At 52.1% G+C, this 19017-nt stretch overlaps 1 protein-coding gene across 11 annotated transcripts in view; it reads left to right on the forward strand.

The window, feature by feature from the left end:
• The first annotated feature begins 8015 nt into the window (after positions 1-8015).
• Positions 8016-19017, forward strand: part of DNM1 (dynamin 1) — a 45961-nt gene continuing 34959 nt past the window's right edge. For 6 of the 11 annotated variants that reach the window (XM_089913800.1, XM_089913801.1, XM_089913802.1 and 3 more), the window contains exon 1: positions 8019-8283. In XM_089913800.1, coding sequence (XP_089769926.1) covers positions 8123-8283 — 161 coding nt within the window. In that variant the 5' untranslated portion in view covers positions 8019-8122. Of the gene's footprint in view, positions 8284-19017 lie in introns of all 11 variants that reach the window. The other 5 variants (XR_016393651.1, XR_016393652.1, XR_016393653.1 and 2 more) reach the window with 2 other exon arrangements.

The following is a 19017-nucleotide window of genomic DNA, read 5'->3' on the forward strand; positions in this document are numbered from 1 at the left end:
CTGTACATTCGGGGATCGAAACCCAGCGAGAGGACGACCGGCACAACGGGGCAGAAGAATTAGCCTTGGAAGGGGTGGGGAGATCGGTTTGAAAGTGTTTTTTTGTTTGTTTGTTTGTTTCTCCGGGTTGGCTGGGGAGCGGGTGAGGAGGGCAGAGTTTAATGGTAAAAACGGCGCTCATCCTGCCCCTGAACGGTCCTGCCCGCAAGGACCCTTTAATTTCGACTCTGTCCCGCGTCCCGGTGCGCCTCTCCTCGGTCCCTCCACAAGCACTGAGGCAAACAATCCGCAGTTAGTAAGAACAATTCCCTTTGCTTTTTCTGTTGCTCAGAGCCTACCAGAGCTGTAACAGCCCTAGGCAATGCGCTCACTTTGCATTAAGCGCCGACTGTCTGCCACGCGGCGCACGGTGGCGCTAGGGACGCGCAGACTTAAGGTCGGCCCAGCGGAGACCCGAGTATCAACCAGTTACTGCAGTCATGTGACTGCAGTCATGTGACTTTAGCGCTGCCCTAAAGCTAGGGACCGGCTCTACTACAGCCCCGGGCGGCAGCACAGGTGCCTAACTCTGCCTGGACTTAGAGGCGCGAACGCGGCTTGGCGTGGCCGGAGGGCGGGGCGGGGTCGGGCTCAGGGGACTTTGCGCCTTTGGGTGGAAGGGAAGCCCGGACTATGCGGGCTTTGAAGGCGGGCCTGAAGAGTTGGGCTTTACCCCTGAGGGGCAGGGAGTGCTAGGGAAGAGTGTGACAGCATCATATCCGCCCAGATTAGATCACTCGGCTCTGGTGAGAACCAAGACGGAGGCAATGGGGAAGGAGGGGTGGGTTGAGTCAAGATCGCCTAGCCTTGCAACCAATAGATCTGGGTGCTAGCCTTGGAGAGGTCCGGTGTTGAATTGGGGCTCCACTGCCTTCTGGCTAGGCGACCCTGGCTGATGCAGGAGTCCTCTCTGAGCCTGTTTCTTCGTCTGTAAAATGAGTACCCCCTGCCGGGGATTTTTTGTGTGTGTGTCTGTGTGTGTGTGTCTGTGTATGATATTACATAATGTTTAGCACTGGGGAGCTTAGCAAATTGCCAAAGTAAAAAAAAATAAAATAATGCTCATGCTGGTGAAGGTAGAGAAGGCAGCGGTGGCTTCCTGTGTTAATTCATCTTTCTGGAAAGCAATCTGAAAATTCTCTGTCAAGACTCTTGAACGTGTTCTGACCCTTGACCGGGTCCCCACTTGTAGGAATCTAGCCCAAGAAAATAATCAGAAACAAGCCTTTTAAAAGACAGCAGGGGGCTTCCCTGGTGGCGCAGTGGTTGAGAGTCCGCCTGCCGATGTAGGGGACGCGGGTTCGTGCCCCGGTCCGGGAAGATCCCACATGCCGCGGAGCGGCTGGGCCCGTGAGCCATGGCCGCTGAGCCTGCGCGTCCGGAGCTTGTGCCCCACAATGGGAGAGGCCACAACAGTGAGAGCCCCGCGTACCGCAAAAAAAAAAAAAAAAAAAAAAAGACAGCAGGTTTTGGGCTTCCCTGGTGGCACAGTGGTTAAGAACCCACCTGCCAATACAGGGGACACAGGGTCGAGCCCTGGTCCGGGAAGATATCACATGCCACGAAACAACTAAGCCCATGTGCCACAACTACTGAGCCTGTGCTCTAGAGCCCACGAGCCACAACTACCGAGCCTGCACACCTAGAGCCCGTGCTCCGCGACAAGAGAAGCCACTGCAATGAAGAGCCCGCGCACCGCAACAAAGAAAAGCCCCTGCTTGCCTCAGGTAGAGAAAGCCCACGCGCAGTAACAAAGACCTAATGCAGCCAAAAATAAATTAATTAAATAAATTTATTTTTTAAAAAGACAGCAGGTTTCTGTGATAACCTATATGAGAAAAGCATCTAGAAAAGAATGAGTATATGTATTACTGAATCACTTTGCTCTATACCTGAAACTAACACATTATAAATCAACTATACTCCAATAAAATTAAAGTATACTTTTTTTAAAAAGCCAGCAGGTCGCTCACAGAAACATTATTTATAATAGCTGTCTGGAAAATAATCAACTTGGAGAACAGCTAAATAAATCATTGTGTCTGCCTCTTAAGGAATAGCACACAGCCTTCAGAAACTATGTCTTCAAAGGATATTTAAACACTCATGATATGATATGAACTGAACTCAGTAGGTTACAAAAGTGCATACACATTATGACCCCAGTTTTGGAAAGAATAAATGTATGTAGTGGGCTCATGGGTGGGGGGCTGGGGGAGATTCACTTTCTCTCCTTTTTTACTAATTTGCTGTGACCAGTTGGATGACTTTATCATGGGGAGGGAGTGAACATTTTTTTTTTTTAATGTATATGACCTTGTGCTGCCTCCTTGAAGACCAGACTAGATTGTGGATGGAAACACTCTGGGGACACTGTTTGGAGCTAGACTCACGTTGATTGCTTTTAATCAGTCCCTTACAGGCAAAGCCCCCCAATGAAGTATGTTCAGAGGGAGAAGAAAGGCCCCATCTCTCTGCATCCCAAATGAAGTCTGACGACGCAGCATCACCTGGAGGCCTCACTCCTGCCTCCACTTTGAGATGCACCTTTATCACGAAGTAGACTCATACTCATGTGGCTCTACGTCCAGACCCATTTGCTCCAGGAATCTACTTGTCTCTTCCCGCGATGATATCACATAGTGTGATTGTTATAGTTTTGGAATATATTTTAATGCCTAACCACACAAGCCCCTGATACTGTTATGTTTTTTTAAAATTTGCCAATTCCCAATCATGTAAGTTTTGGGGGGTAAGTTACAGAATGATTTTTGTCAAACCTTCTCCCTTCCCCACCCATGCCAAAATCCCATCAGAATTTCGACTGGTGTTGCATGAAATGTGTTTAAGTTGGAGAAACACAGCCAAATTTATCCCAAGTTTTTCAGTTTAAGAATGAGGTAAACATCTCCATCTATTCAAGCACTGCGTTATGTTATGGTTTTGCAGGCTTCTTGATCTGCCATCTGCGCAGTTTCTATAGTGGCTATTGTCGCTATTTTCCCAGTACGCTTTCTAACCAGCTATTGATGACGGTGTCCTTATCCTGTAACCTGCTACTTCCTCCTCTTATTTCTGCCCTCAGTAATGTCATGTGCCCTTTGACAGTAGAAAGCAGCTGCTGAGTTGTCCCCATGTCCTTGGGACACCAGCTCAGAGCCCTGTACATCATGGTTGCTTGGGGAAGGTTGATTAATGAGCAAACGAATGAACGAATGACTCCAGGATGCAGTTTCCTCCTTCCATCCTCGGGCTGGTGTTCATCACAGCAGCTCTTCCCTTCTTGACATCTATGTCCATCACCGCACAGCGGCAAGTCCCATCAAGGCACCCAGCACAGCACACCAACGCAGGCTCACAGAGTATGCCCACAACCAGACGCCCAGCTCAGAAACCCCAGGAATAGTCCGTGCTTAGCGACAGCTCCCGGCCAGACTAGAGCAGAGAAAAATATAAGGCCATACGGTTATCATGTATCAGTATCTGTCATCACCTGCGCCTTTACCTATTATTAAGCAGGGTGAGGGGAACAGAGAACAGAGGTGGGAGTGGCACGGTGGGCACAGCCTTGTTGCTGCCCCTACCTTCCAGAGAGACCTGGGGCAGGACCCCTCCCAACTTAGGATCTGAGTTTGGCCATCTCTGCTGGACAGGACTGGCTTATGTGTAATAGGGTCTCCCCACCGCTTACCAGGTTCAGCCACAGCGGCTGCCTTACGTCCCCAAAGGAACTAAATTTCCCTTACAATCCTCCCCCTTCCTCTCACTCGTCACCAGGCCGATCCCTGTCCAGTCTTCCCAGCTCAATTCAAACATCGCCTCTTCAGGAGGCCTTTCCTGATTGCCAGATATACCTTCAAAGGCCTCTGTCCACATGGGGAATAATTGGGTAATCTGGGGTCCCCTGGGGTCTGGGATTTCCACAAGCTGAGCCATCCAGGGCCGTTATATTTAGTCACTAAGTCTGCTCAGGGTCTGGCCCTTTGGATTCATTCATTCATTTGGCCCCCAATCCACACCTCCAGACCTAGCTCTGTGTCTCCCCCACAAATCCTGGCACGTTTATGATCCCTTATCCTTCCCACCAAGAGGTGACATGCTTTGCTACCTTCATGAGGCTGAAGTTTCTTCAGACAGTACAACGGTAACGATGATTATAATTATACTAATCGTAGCTCTAATGATTCACTGTTTTAGGCATTGTTTTCATGTTTTACCTGAATTATTACATCACTGAATCCCCCTCACACAACCCTATGAGTTAGGTAATAGTCTTATCCCCTTTTACAGATGCAGAAACTGAGGGCCAGGGAGGTGAACTGACTTGCCCAAGGTCACTGGGTTAGACAGTGGTAGGGGTGGGATTTGAACAGCAGGCAACCTAGCTTTGGAGCTGCGCCCTTGATCCTCAGCATACAAGGGATCTAGGCTTATGCTGTTGTTCCAGGCTTATGGGGAGCTCCTCATTGTAAGATGGGGAATTCAAAGCAAAGATGCCTGGACCATTGGTGCCCCAAAGCCCCTGGGAAATCTTGGTGCCCATCCCCCAGCCACACAGAGGAGGGCACTATGTGTGCTCCAGCCTGGCCCAGATGCTTCTTCAGCAGTGACCTTGCCCCAGACACAGCCAGGTGTCTTGGCTTCATGCACCTGGTCTGCTTAGCTTGTCTTCTTCTCACAGTGGATCCGCATTCTAGCAGGACAAGTCCTGCATCTTATTAACCTCTTCATCCCCCTATGTCTTGCTTGAGGCCTGGCATGAAGTAGCCACTGATTAATACCTGCTGAAGAATAAACGAATGAATAAATCCAAAGGGCCAGACCCTGAGCAGACTTAGTGACTAAATATAATGGCTTGATCTAGGAGCTATAGGGTCAAGGCTGCGCAATAAGGCCACCGCACAATTTAATGCAATCAGCATTTATTAAGCACCTGCTGTATGCCCAAGAAAAACCCCATCAGAAGGGACTAGTGTTTTATTTCATGTGCACTAGAAGTGTATAGGTTGCAAGGGCTGGTGCAGTATAGGATATAAACATAGAAGCCCTGGGTCTCACCTACCTCCAATTCACATCTTCACTCCATCACTTTCTGGCTTTGTGACCTTAGCCACATTCCTCTTTGTGCCTCAGTTGCCTCATCTGTCAAGGGGAACTAATAAGAACTTCTCCCTCCTGAGGGTTGAATCTCTTAGCACAGTAACCTGGCCCAGGAAGAAATGCACAGTGAGTGTTCCTGCTACTGATCTGCAAGCATAGGTGGTGGTTACAGCTTCAGGGGCTCCAGAGAGAATTCTCCCTCGTCAGTGCTCCAAGTAGAGGGTCAAAGCCATTTCTAAGACTCTCATTTAACTCATTGGCCTTCTGGATCCCCAACTTCTCAGCACCCGGGAGAACCACCTACAGTATCCCTCCTTCGGTCCTCACCAAGCCCTGTGGGAACAAGGACAGGGTAGACTTCAGGTTTGTTTCCTTTCTGCTTCCATTCCTTTGCTTATGCTGATTCCTCTGCCCAGAACATCAGCACTTCTCTATTCACACTCCCCTCCAAGTGGCATTTTATCCATCCGTTCTTCAAGCCCAGCACAGTCATTTTTAGCAGACCAGGGAACAGAACCAGAGCACTGCCAAACAGTGGGAAACTATGCAGCCGTGAACAAGGAATGTGACCAAACTGTTCTTACGCTGAAAGACGTCAAAGACATACTGTTGCTAAAAAAGCAAGTTGCATATGATAATATGTATTAGAGCTCCAACTCTGATGTGCACCGGAATCTCCAGGGGCCCTTGGTTCTTGTTGAATGCAGGTTGTGATCCAGCAGGTCATGAGTGAAGCCTGAGAGTCTGCATTTCTGACAAACTCGGGGTGATGCCCAGGCTGCTGGTCTGGCATGGGTGATACAGCAGTACAGGATTTATAGTATGATCCCATTTCTATAAAAACAAAATGAAACAAAATGAATATATATGGGATAAGCCAGAGAATAAACTCTAAGCTATAAGTAGTGGTTATTTCTGGGTGGGAGAATGACCAGAAGCTTTCAAACACTGTGTAAAGTCTGATTTTTACAATAAGTTTCCCTATTGTAATTAGGAAAAACAACCCAGCCATGGTGGTGCTCTTCTAGGCAGACATCTGTAACCTGCACCCTCTTTCCAAATTAATGGCTCCAATTCAGGCTTCATCTCTGCCCTCTCTGGCTCTCAGAGCATAATAATGGGCTGGCTTGGAGCAGCTGCACGGGATGTGTGTTGTGTGTGACTGATGCTCCAGCTATCTGGAAGGCTGTGATCAGCAGCAGCAGTTTAATAAGGGTCTCCTAAGTGCCAGGCCAGGGCCATGCCCTTCGCAGTCATTCCCACACTGGATAACTGCGGCTCAAAGATCTGCAGGGACCTGGATCACACAGCTCGTCTGAGACCCAGGCCCGGCTCCTGGGATGGGATCCGCTTATTCCCCTCTGCCTGCCTGGAAAATTCCTCCCCTAGATGTCCACATGAGCTGCTCCCTCACTTCCTTCAGGTCTCTGCTCAAATTTTTACCTTACCAGAGTCCTCCTCTGACCACTCTATACAAAATAGCAGCACTACCCCCTCCTCCAACTTCCCCAGCTTCCTTGCTTTCCAAAGCACTCATCACCATCTGACAGTCATATTTATTGGCTTATTTGTGCTTTGTCCTTCTTTTTCCACTAGACTATAAGCCACATGTGGGTAAGGGCTTTATCCATTTTGCTCATTGCTTTATCACTGGGGTCTAGCATAGTTCCTGGCTTAATAAATATGCATTAAATGGGTGAATGCACAACAGTCTCCAATTCACAGGCCGCTGATCTCCCAGCAGTGTCCCCACTCTGTTCACAGACAGAGTAACCTGCTGATCCCCAGTAGCACAGGGTAGGCTGGCCTTCCTTTCCAGCCTTGTGGGGAGTCCAAACTAGGTTCCTTAAATGCAGACGTGGATGCCTAGGCCTGGGGCCCCATGGTCTCTCCATGTGAAAATGATAAACAGGGTAGGGTTGTAGAAGTCCTGCATTCAAATCCCACTGTTTTACCACCACCCTGATGGTTTGGGGAGAAGACTGTCACTCTCCAGGACAAGAAGTCCCAACTGTCCCATGAAGGTCCTTCCAAGTGTCAGGCCTTTGTACTTGCCATTCATTTGGCCTGGCTGGCTCCTTCTCAACATTTAGGTCTCTTCTCAAATGTCACCTCCTCAGAGAACCCCCCCTAACCTCCCAGGCTAAAGAGGACTCTGCACCCACACAGGTACTTCTCTTTACACCCCATGTTTATTTCTCCCATCACTATTAGTATAAACTATTTTCACTTTTACTGTTTCATTTATCTGTTTATTCGTTTACTGTCTGTCTCCACTGTAAGATCTATGAGGGAAGATCTTATTCTTGTTCTTGTTTACTGTTGTATCTCCAACTGTCTGTCTTGTTTATTGTTGTATCTCCAGCGCCTAGAACAGGGTGTGGCTTATAGTAGGTGCTCAGTAAATATTTGTTGAATTAGTGTTCTATATCTTCTCCTTCTAGAAACAGGGAAACTGAGGCCCAAAGTCGGGGAGGGAAATGCCGGAGATAAATTAGTCACAACCTAGAGTAGAAGGCAGTGAGGGCAAGTGGAACTGAAGGTCAGGAGACTATGACCTTGGAGGAGGCCCATGTCTCCAAGCCTCAGTTTCCACACCTGTACGATGGAGTGAGGCAGTCATGACCACTATCCGAGGGGCCTGGTACTAACGGTACCTAGTACCTAGGAGACCTTGACCATTTCCAGGAATGATATCTGCGGTGCAGCATCCGCGCTTCCCCCAGACATGGCTCGAGCGCCCCAAAAGCCGCAGAAGGAGAAAACTACAGTCCCCATAGTGCCACGGGCGGCGCCTGCGCATGACTGCCGGCCCGGAGGGCTGCGGACGCCCTCTAGCGGCACTCTGGCACAGCGCTCCGCTCCGATCCCCGAGGGGCGGGGGCCCGCGGCGCAGGCAGTCAGAGCGCGCGCTGCAGCGGCAGAGCCAAAGCCGGGAGCCCAAGCGGCCGCCGGATCGCAGCCCGTGGGGCCAGCCGCAACCATGGGCAACCGTGGCATGGAGGATCTAATCCCGCTGGTCAACCGGCTGCAGGATGCCTTCTCCGCCATCGGCCAGAACGCGGACCTCGACCTGCCACAGATCGCCGTGGTGGGCGGCCAGAGCGCCGGCAAGAGCTCAGTGCTCGAGAATTTCGTAGGCAGGTAGGAGCGGCGCGCCCCTGAACTCGGACTCCCCCCGCCCGGGTCCTCCGGGCCTCGCTACCCGGCCCCGACGGCAGCCCCTGGCGCTGCACCGTGGAAGGCGCGCCCCCCGCCTCCAGCCAGAAGGAGGCGGCCCACCCCTGCCACGAGAGCCCCTCAGGGGCGCAGCGCCCCCGGCTTGTCCGCAAACGTCAAGCCAGCGGCAGCGGGATCACGCCCCCCTCCTCCGCCCCATCCTTTGGGGAAGACAGCGAGACCCTGGCAAAGGGCTGTGCCCCCAACCCCCCTTGGGTACTGAGGGGCCTGCATTACTCAGCTCCTCCCTTCGGCTCTGGGGGTCTCTTGAGGCGGGCAGCATCCCTGGGGCAGTGCCCCCAACCCCAGGCCCTACGGGGGACAGCTCCCTCCTCTCATGGGAATTCCCGGCCCGTGGCAGGGGACCCCCCCCCCATAGCCCCTGGGAGAGGAGATAGCCCCGTGGGCATCGGGGAGCAGACGCAGCCTCCCCCCCCCCCCCCGTCACACACACACCTCTGCGGCTCCAGCCGCCATCCGTGCGCAGCGCGGAAGAGGGGGGCGGCGCGGGTTGCAGGATGAGGAAGAGGACGGGGTGGGGGAGAAACCGCTTCTGATCCTTTACTGAGCAGCCGGCCCCTTGCCCCGCCGCCGCCGCCCCTGGGTGGGAGCACCTGTCAATGTCGTTCTCCCCTTGGCCTGGCAGAGGGATTGTAATGGAGGGAGAAGGCGGCGGAGGGCAGAGATGACTAAGACAGGGAGGCAGGATGGCGGGGAGGGGGGAGCCATTTGCACAACCTAATCCCCCTCCTGTCTCTGATCCCACAAGGCGCTGGGAGGGCCGGGTGGCAAGGAGTCGGGGGCAACCATAAAGACAAAGGGTGTCCTGGGTTTAGGGAGGCAGGCAGGGTCGTGACCCCCACCCAGGGTCCCCCAAGAAAGGGGAGGCGGAGGCGGCTTTTTCGGGTGCTGAGCAGGAGAGAGAGAGGATGACGCTCTCGGCCCGGTGCTGGAGACCGAGTGGGGGCTGGGCAGACTGAGGGGGGTGCGGGAGAATTGACACTGACCGGCCCACTGTGTCATCTCCCTCCCTCGCCTTCTTCAGAAACCCTAGCTTTGTGCCAATGACCTTCATGGCTAAAGAAGCGAACGACATGTGGGAGAGGGAGGCAGGTAGAGGCTTTCGCCCTCAGAGGGACAGCAGTTCCAGGCCAGACATCCTGGGTCCAAGCCAGCTTCTGCTGTGAAACCTCAGGCGAGTCACTGCCCTCTCAGAGCCTCAGTTTCCCCATCTCTAATATGGACAGTTGGACCAGGTGGTTGTTCCTGCCCCACAAATGACCTGGGAAGCCCAGTGTCAACCCCAGGGATGAGAGGGAAGGATCCTGCCTGGAGCTATGAATCTGGGGGGGCGGCCAGACCCATCTGGTCAGCAGAGGGGGACGCCGTCTGTCTCCCAGGGACGGGCTCCCAAAGAATCTCCCTCCTAGTCACGTGACCCCCCAGAGCAGCAGAGGCACAGGCAAGAGACACACAGATGGTCCCCGTCCCTACGCCTGGCTGTCAGAGTGAGGGGGTGGGAGGACCCTGGAGACAATAAAGCCCCAGGGTCTTCGTGCTTTATATAGCACTCGTGGACATCCAGAACTTTCCAGTGTACAAGCCATAGGCCTGCCTTTCATCCACTGGACATCTGCTGAACGCCTGCTCTGTGCCTGCTGCGTGCTCTGGGCAGGGGGCACAGAGGGGAAGGTGACCTCAGCTCCCACCTGCTGGGCCCTTCCCATGTGCCCCATGCCATGCAATATGGGATGGGTCGCAACACCCCCATGAGGCAGGTACCATGATGCCCATCCTGCAGGTGAGGAAACTGAGACACTGAGGTTAGAGGCTATGTCCAAGGTCACAGGGCCAGGAAGGACAGCATCTATTAGACTCCAATCTGGAGCCTGCACAGCCTCTAAGAGCCCAGCTCTGCACTGAGCAAAGGGACGTGCAGGGGTGTGGGTCCCCATATTCCCCATCTGAGTGATGCGCAGACTGACAGCTGCTGCCTTGCCTTCCTGAGACAGTGGCCGTGGGGCTCCAGTGAGTTCATGGGTGTAAAAGCCCCCTTTTGTAAACACGTGGGAGGGAGGTGTTGATTGTCAGTTAGGTTTGGGGCCTTCATGTGCCAGTACAGACCAGGCCCCTGCCCTTCTGGAGTTCACTGTCCAGCAGAGAGAGGTGCCAGTAAGTAGAGAGCACAGCAGGCCAGCCTGGTCACAGCTGACTTGGGCAACTGTTTGCTTGTTGAGTGGTGGAGTGAGATGTGGATTCTGCCCCAGGAGGCCTGGGCCCTCTCACAACCCAATACCGTTTGACTGTGGCCCTGCAGGAGGATGCACGGGGTGTACAGACACAGGCCAGGGGCAGAGCAGGGGTCACTGGGCCTGAGGCGGAGGAGTGAGCAGGGAAGCATTACATGATCCTCATGAAAGCTAGTGAGGAGGCCGGTGTTGGAGTGCAGTCGGGAAACTGAAGTTCACCGGGGCCCCCAGCCAGCCCTGCCTGGTCTGTCATGGGTCCCAGCCTCTCTACCTAGGACTAGGTCCCCAGACGCATAAGCATGGTAACAGTGGCTCTGCCTCCTGGGGCTTCCCGGGAGTCAACCCCCCATTGAGAGGAAGTGGAAAATACAACAGAGGAAGCAAAGATTGCTCCAGGCCAGCCCGGGCTCCCGGGCAACAAGGAGGACCCTGTTGTCAGCTCTGCAATGGAGGTGACCCAACCAGCTGCCCAGGACCCCGCTAGGACTGGTCTGGGTCTATGCTATTTCTTTGTCCCCCTTTTACAGAAGGGAAAACTGAGGCTAATTCATTGAGTCATTCAGCAGATATATGAAGAAGAAAACTGGGGAATGGGGTCAATGCTGGGAGGGAAAAGGGCCACTTTCCACAGGGAGGTCAGAGAAGGTCTCTAGGAGGTGGCGGCATCTGAGAGGAGAACTGAGGGATGAGAAGCCACGTGACTATCTGGGGAGAGCATTCTAGGTGGAAGGAACAGCAAATGCAAAGGTCCTGGGGCAGTAATGAATTTGGTGTGTTTGAAGAACAGAAAGGAAGCACTGGGGCTGGTGTTTTGTGAGCAAAGCGGACACAGCATCAGGGAGTAGGCTGGGGCTAGATCTACAAGGCCCTCAGATTATGCTGAGGAGCTGCGTTTGTTTTCATTATTATCAGAAGCTTTTAAGTAATGGAGTGACTTGAGCTGATTCAGCAAGTATGTGACTTGGGAAGGGGGGCAGGAGACCCATGAGGAGGCTGCTGCGGTGGGCAAAGGTGACAGGGCCTGGACCAGGGCTTTAGCAGAGAGAGGGGGAGACCTGTGGGGTTCAGGATGTATTTTGGAGGAAAGTCCCACAAAACCTGCTGGTGGATGGGATGTGGAAGGTGAGGAAAGAAAAATCCAAGATGACTTCCGCACCTTTGACCGCAGGTGGGTGTTGGCGCCATTAACAGAGTACGGGAGGAGCCAGTTGGGGGGCTGGGGGTAAGATCAGGAGTTTGGTTTTGAACTCTTTGAGTCTGACATGTCAGGTGGGCAGTGTGGTGATGCAAGTCGGAAGCTCAGGGGGAAGGCTGGCTGGAAATATAAATTTGGAAGAGATGGGATGTAAACCCGTGAGCATAGATGAGATCATCTTGGGGGTAAGTGCAGACAGAGGAGTATGTGTGGGCCCCAGGACACCCCAGCATTTTGTGAGCAGATGTCTGGTGCCCTAGGTTTCCCTTTGTCTGCCCCCAGTTGCGTGCCCCCTCCCCGCAATACCCATCCAGCGTCAAGTCTGGTGTCCTGGGATAGGCTTCCAGCCTCTGACGCCCCTGGCCTTACTCACTTTGGTGCCCAGGCATGCTGACATTTGGGCAGTGCCCACCTTCCCTCCCGTTTGGCCCCTGGGGAGGCCAAGGCCAGTGGGAGTGTGGTAGAGGGGCTGAGCGCTCAGGCTCTGGAATCAGACCTGGGTTTGTAGCTTACCTCTGCCACTTACAAGCTGGGCAACATTGGGCATGTTTCTTAAACCCTGCTTGGCTGCTATTTCCTCATCTGTAAAATAGGGATAATAATAGCACCTCCCTCATGGGATTGTGGCGAGTGTTGACGTCATACCCGTGAAGTACTCGGGGTAAGGTCTGGCACAGAGGATGCACCCATTCTGTTCCTGCCTGGGCATAGGTACCAGCTGGGAGGAGGGCCAGGGTGAGGGTGGAGGTGGGAGAATCTCCTCTAGCCAGGATAGCGAAGGGAGGCTGGGGAGTGAGCCTCTGCCCAGAGCCCACGGGGCAGCCTGGGGGTAGTGTTTTGGGTTTCCCTGGTGACTCTGCCTACCCCTGCTCAGGCTCCCTGCCTCCTACCAATCCCCTTGCCCCTTTCTCTGCATTCGCATCCCAGCACAGACTTGTGCTGGTCTCTGGCCTCAGAGAGCCCCTCTCTTGGTCAGCCCCAGCTCCTGCCATGGGGGACAGCCCACTCCCCACTACTAAGATCTGTCGCTTCCTCTGAACACTTCGGGCTACATCTTAGTGGTCCCCCCACTACTAAGATCTGTCGCTTCCTCTGAACACTTCGGGCTACATCTTAGTGGTCCCCCCACTACTAAGATCTGTCGCTTCCTCTGAACACTTCGGGCTACATCTTAGTGGTCCCCCCACTACTAAGATCTGTCGCTTCCTCTGAACACGTCGGGCTACATCTTAGTGGTCCCCCCACTACTAAGATCTGTCGCTTCCTCTGAACACGTCGGGCTACATCTTAGTGGCCCCATTTCCCAGGTTTGGAGACTGAGGCCAAAGAAGATTAGGGGATAATTGAGACATCAAAAGTAGAAAGTCACTGACTGGAGGGGGCAGAGAGAACTGACATCTCCTTGGCACTTGCAGCGTGCCAGGCCCTAAGGATACAGCTCTGAAGAAGCCAGACCCACCCCTATTCTGGAGGGGGGGGGGCTGCGGGGGAGGGGGCTCACAGCTGAGCAGGACAGACAGACGCTACATCACACAAAGAGCTCTTTTGTTGTGTGTTGGAAAAAGGGTACCAGGAGCCTCGATTTTGAAGGGAGGGGAGTCGTCAGGGGGCCCGGGAAGGCATTTGAGCATTTAAGTCTGGGCCTGAGTAAAAATAGGACTTGGTCAGGCAAAGGAGTGAACACACACTCCAGGTGCAGGGTCCCACCTGAGCAAAGGCCCCAGGTGGGAGGGAGCCCAGTGGGTCTGAGAACCCGGACGAAGGGCAGTGAGGAGCAGAGGTCACAGCGAGACCAGGAGGGTCGGGGAGGCGCTGCCGGCCCTTCAGCCATCCCCACCCAGAGAGCCCGCGATGCTGCCGGGCAGCCACACTCTCCTCCCCATCTCCCTGCTCAGAGCGCGCACCTGCCACGCGCCCACAGCCAGACCCGCGTGCTCAGCCCCGCCAGAGGACGTCTTCCCCAAACCCCCGCCCCACCCAGTGGCCTCAAGGAGCTGGGAATGAAAGGTGACTCTGGCAGACGGCAGCTGATCCCGGCGCCAGGAGAATCGAGTTTCCCAGGCCTTGGCTGGGGTCGGAGGGTCGGAACCTGGCGGGCGGGTGAGGAGGGGCGGGGCGGGAGCGGAGGCAGCCGTTCACGGACGTGGTGTTATCAGCCCCGGAACAAGAGCAGAAGTGGAGCCCACGTGCCGTAGGTCTAAATACTCCTGTTATAAATCAAGCTAAGGAATTGCTAAATACAATACATTCTGCCCTCCCACCTTGACAAACACACCTTCAACGCAACCTGGCAGGCTGGTGTTGAATATCGAATTTCAGACTCCTCCGAGCTCTGTGATGGGATGGGAAGCGTCTCTCTCCAGGCCGCCCTCATATTCCAGCTCCATCCCCGTCCCCAGAAAGGATCCCCCTTAGCCCCCCAGGGTTGCCTCCCCGAAGCGAGGGCCGCCCCCAGTGGGGACAGAAGCTAGAGGTAGGCTTGAGACCCCTAGGAGGGGTGCACAGGCTCCAGTTGGGCACCTTCCCTTGGTCCTTGGGAACCCCATGCTTCATGGGGATGGTGAGGCCGGAGATCTCAACTGGGATGGGGTGCAAGGTCAGGGCCCCGATTCCCCAGGTCCAAGGGCAGCTCTGATTATTGTCTTCTTGGAACCAACAACCTGTCAGTAGGAGGAGCATCATCCCAATTTTTCAGGTGGTGAAATGGCACAGAGAGGGTAGGGGACCTGCCTGAAGTCACACAGCGGTGGAATCAGAGGCAGGACAGGAACCAGCACAGGTCTCCTGCCTCCATGTGAATGTCCACCATCTTCACCCCAACCCATGTGCCTACATCTCCATACACCTCAGCTTCTCCTCCTCTGCTCTCTCTGGTTGTCTCTCGGGCACTCCTACCCCCTCCCTGGACTGAAATCTGGCTAGGGAATATGAACTGTTTGCAGCAGTCAGCTCTAGCAACTTGGAATTACTACAGGCAACAGGAAGAAGAGGAATATTGGCCTTGGAAGGTGTTTGAGACAGTCACTGAAATGGCATCTTCCCAGTGCCCTGGCCAGAGGCCCCGGGATCAGCTCCCCCCTCCTCTCTCATCCTCTCCATCCATTCAGTCTACAAGCCCTGTGTATTCTGCCCCAGTCCACCCCCCTCTCTCTACCTTGGCCACCACCACCTTTGTCTTAGCACCTGGGGCATCTGCCTCTCTTGCCATTCTCCATCTGACAGCACAGAACTCCCTATGGCTTCCCAATCTGATCCCCTCTGCTTGAAGCCCTCCTTAGCCCCCCTGCCCTCCAACCAGAGCCCTAGCTCCTGAGTTGGGACCCTGAGGCCTGCCTTACCCAGCCTGGATTCCCCTCCAGCCGCTCCCTCCTGGGCCACCTAGGTATCTCGCAGTTCATGGGGAAATGGGCCATCCCTCTCACTCTCCTGAGTGCCGTTGCGTGTGCTGTTCTCTTCCGGGAAGGCTCTTCACCACACCTCTGTCTTCTTCCTTCACTGGCTCAACCTCCAAGGCTCACATCAGCCAACACCTCCTCCAGGATGCCTTCCCTGATCACCCTCCAGCCCATGACCTCCGTGTGTATGGTAGGGCTCAGTTTTTCCAGAATGAGGGACCATAGAGGGAGAAAGAGGCCCAAGGCCTTGGGCTGAGAGCGAGTTCCAACCAGGGTTACTATGAACATTTTACCTGTTCATTACTGCGTCACTCTTTTATCACTGGTCTTAGCACAGGGAAACAAGGCCACCAGCCAGGACGGGGAGAAACATCTCAGCAGGTGAAGTGAATGCAATGCTCTCTAGCACACACAGGCACCTAGCACATGATGGGCACTCAGGTGGCTCATGGCATCACCAATGGGCACTCTGTTAGATCTGTTAGATCCTTCTACAGCCAGGATCTCAAGGCATCCCCTCAACAACCCTAGGAGGGAGCTGCTGGATTGTGTCCCATTTCACTGATGAGGAAACTGAGGTTAGGAGCAGGGAAATAATTTAGTGGTGGAGCTGAGATTCCTTCACAGCAAGCTGCTGGTGATAAGAAATAAGGATCCAGATGTAGCTCTGTATTGAGCGACTTGGGAAAAGTTTGTGCTGAGCTGTTAGGCAAGCAGAGCCACTACCCAAGTGTGGCTCAGAGCCCCGGGCACAAGTGGGCACGTGAGGGGCACCTGACTTCATCTCTCTGAGCCTCAGTTTCTTCCCCTTTAAGTTGGGGAAACTGGACATGCCAACCTCACACAGCCATTCGAGAATCAAACGAGAGGATGCAGATTTCTTAAACAGCTTTATCAAGGTATAATTTACATGCCGTAAAATTCACCCATTTTTAGTGCACACTTCAATGATTTTTAGCATATTTACAGACTTGTGCAACCATCATCACAATCTAATTTTAGAACACTTCCATCACCCCCAAAAGAAACCTCGTGATGATGCAGATTTTAAAGCCCCCAGCAGAGTCCTTGGCCAGCAGTCAACAATGCATCAGTGTTTGCCATGACTATTATTATAAATGATAAAATGTTTACAATGGTGAGCCCCAGGTGTTGCGGTGTTGGTTGCTTTTTATTTTTTCAACATTTTATTTATTTATTTATTTTTCTGACTCAATAGCTGGAAACAGCAATTTCTTTTTTTTTTTGAATTTTTGAATTTTATTTTATTTATTTTTTACACAGCAGGTTCTTATTAGTTATCCATTTTATGCATATTAGTGTATATATGTCAATCCCAATCTTCCAATTCATCCCACCACTACCACCACCCACCCCCGCCGCTTTCCCCACTTGGTGTCCATATGTTTGTTCTCTACATCTGTGTCTCTATTTCTGCCCTGCAAACCGGTTCATCTATACCATTTTTCTAGGTTCCACATATATGTGTTAATATATGATATTTGTTTTTCTCTTTCTGACTTACTTCACTTGTATGACAGTCTCTAGATCCATCCACGTCTCTACAAGTGACCCAATTTTGTTCCTTTTTATGGCTGAGTAATATTCCACTGTATATATGTGCCACATCTTCTTTATCCATTCGTCTGTTGATGGGCATTTAGGTTGCTTCCATGACCTGGCTATTGTAAATAATGCTGCAATGAACATTGGGGTGCATGTGTCTTTTTGAATTATGGTTTTCTCTGGGTATATGCCCAGTAGTGGGATTGCTGGGTCGTATGGTAGTTCTATTTTTAGTTTTTTAAGGAACCTCCATACTGTTCTCCATAGTGGCTGTATCAATTTACATTCCCACCAACAGTGCAAGAGGGTTCCCTTTTCTCCACACCCTCTCCAGCATTTATTGTTTGTAGATTTTTCGATGATGCCCATTCTAATTGTTGTGAGGTGATACCTCATTGTAGTTTTGATTTGCATTTCTCTAATAATTAGTGATGTTCAGCAGCTTTTCATGTGCTTCTTGGCCATCTCAACATTTTATTTTGTGGGAAAAAAATTTTCAATTTTATTTTAATTTTTTATTTTTTAAATTTATTTTTATTGGAGTATAGTTGATTTACAATGTTGTGTTAGTTTCTGCCGTACAGCAAAGTGAGTTAGTTATACATATACATGTATCCATTCTTTTTTTAGATTCTATTCCCATATAGGTCATTACAGAGTACTGAGTAAAGTTCCCTGTGCTATACAGTAGGTTCTTATTAGTTATCTATTTTATATATAGTAGTCGAAAGTTTTTTTAAAGGGAGAACATATGATTTTTTAAGGTACAGGCAAAAGAGAAATTGATTTTCATTTTGAGAGTATAAAGTCATCAACACTTGAAGGAAAGGAAAGAGGAAAGAAGGGAGGGAGGCAGGAAGGAAAGAGGCAAAGAAGAAATGTAGGAAGGATGGAAGGATAAGGTGGAAGGAAAGATCACAGATTTTCTATTTTTAAAATTAATTAATTTATTTATTTTTAACATTTTTAAAAAATTTATTTTACTTATTTATTTAGGCTGCGTTGGGTCTTTGTTGCTGCGCTCGGGCTTTCTCTAGTTGCGGTGAGCGGGGGCTACTGTTCGTTGTGGTGCACGGGCTTCTCATTGCAGTGGCCTCTTGTTGCAGAGCATGGGCTCTAGGTGCCCGGGCTTCAGGAGTTGTGGCTCACGGGCTCTGGAGCACAGGCTCAGTAGTTGTGGCGCATGGGTTTAGTTGCTCCACGGCATGTAGGATCTTACTGGACCAGGGCTCGAACCCGTGTCCCCTGCATTGGCAGGCGGATTCTTAACCACTGCGCCACCAGGGAAACCCCACAGATTTTCTTTAATAGAGAAAATGGATGTTGTGGAGAGAGCACCGGGCTTGGAGTCCAGAGCCCTGGGCACCAGTCCTACCCTGTCGCCAACTTGCACTGTGAACTTGGGCAACACTCTTCCCCTTTTTATGCCTCAATTTCCACATCTGTGCAATGAGGGCGATGGTGGGAAAACTGTAGGAGCTTCATCAAATCATTCTTTCGGTCGACAGGGGTGTCCCGAGTGCCCGCTCAGTGCCAGGCTCTGAGCTGGGTGCTGGGAATACGGCGGTAAACAGGACCAACCCTGTTTACTGGACATCAGAATATCAGGGGAAGCTAAGGCCAGGGCTGCCCTAAAATGTTCAAACCTCAGCTGGAAATTCATGGGCTGTGCAACGAAGTGGGCCGGCCTGGGACCTCCTGGGGCAGCAGGAACAGAGCAGGACTTGTTGCCTGGCCTCACCTCCTCCCCACTGTGTTTCTTGGCCCATCCACTCCCTCACATCCACCCTGGATCCCTGCTTCAGAGGGCATCTCACAGCCTGCCTGGCCCGCTTGCCTTCCACTTCCAAGGCAAGGTTTGGCAGGAAATATCCTAGCCTCCGTCCACTCTTCCGGCCAGCCCCCAGGAGATCCACCTTCCAACTCCCTCCCTGCTGCATCAGTTGGTGACATGGTTGTGGGAGCCCAGCCTGTGTTCTCAGATTGCTCAACAAGTTATATTTATAATCAATGCTACCATTTATTCAGGCATTAATTTATATAAGCTTCACAGAAACCCATTTTACTGATAAGGAAACTGAGGCTCAGAGAGGCCTGGTCATTTGTCCATAGCCACACAGCTCCTAAGTGGCAGCTCTGACATCCAACGCCTGGCCCGTCTGACATCAGAGCCCAGGAAACAAGAGACTTATAAGGATGACTGCCGCTGGGTACACGCCAGACCAAGCATGCTACTTTCTGCTGTTGTTTACAT

This window comes from Delphinapterus leucas, chromosome 6, assembly GCF_059928025.1.
Source record: "Delphinapterus leucas isolate spDelLeu-1000000601 "Yukka" chromosome 6, BTC_Dleu_Yukka2, whole genome shotgun sequence".
Taxonomy (NCBI): Eukaryota; Metazoa; Chordata; class Mammalia; order Artiodactyla; family Monodontidae; genus Delphinapterus; species Delphinapterus leucas.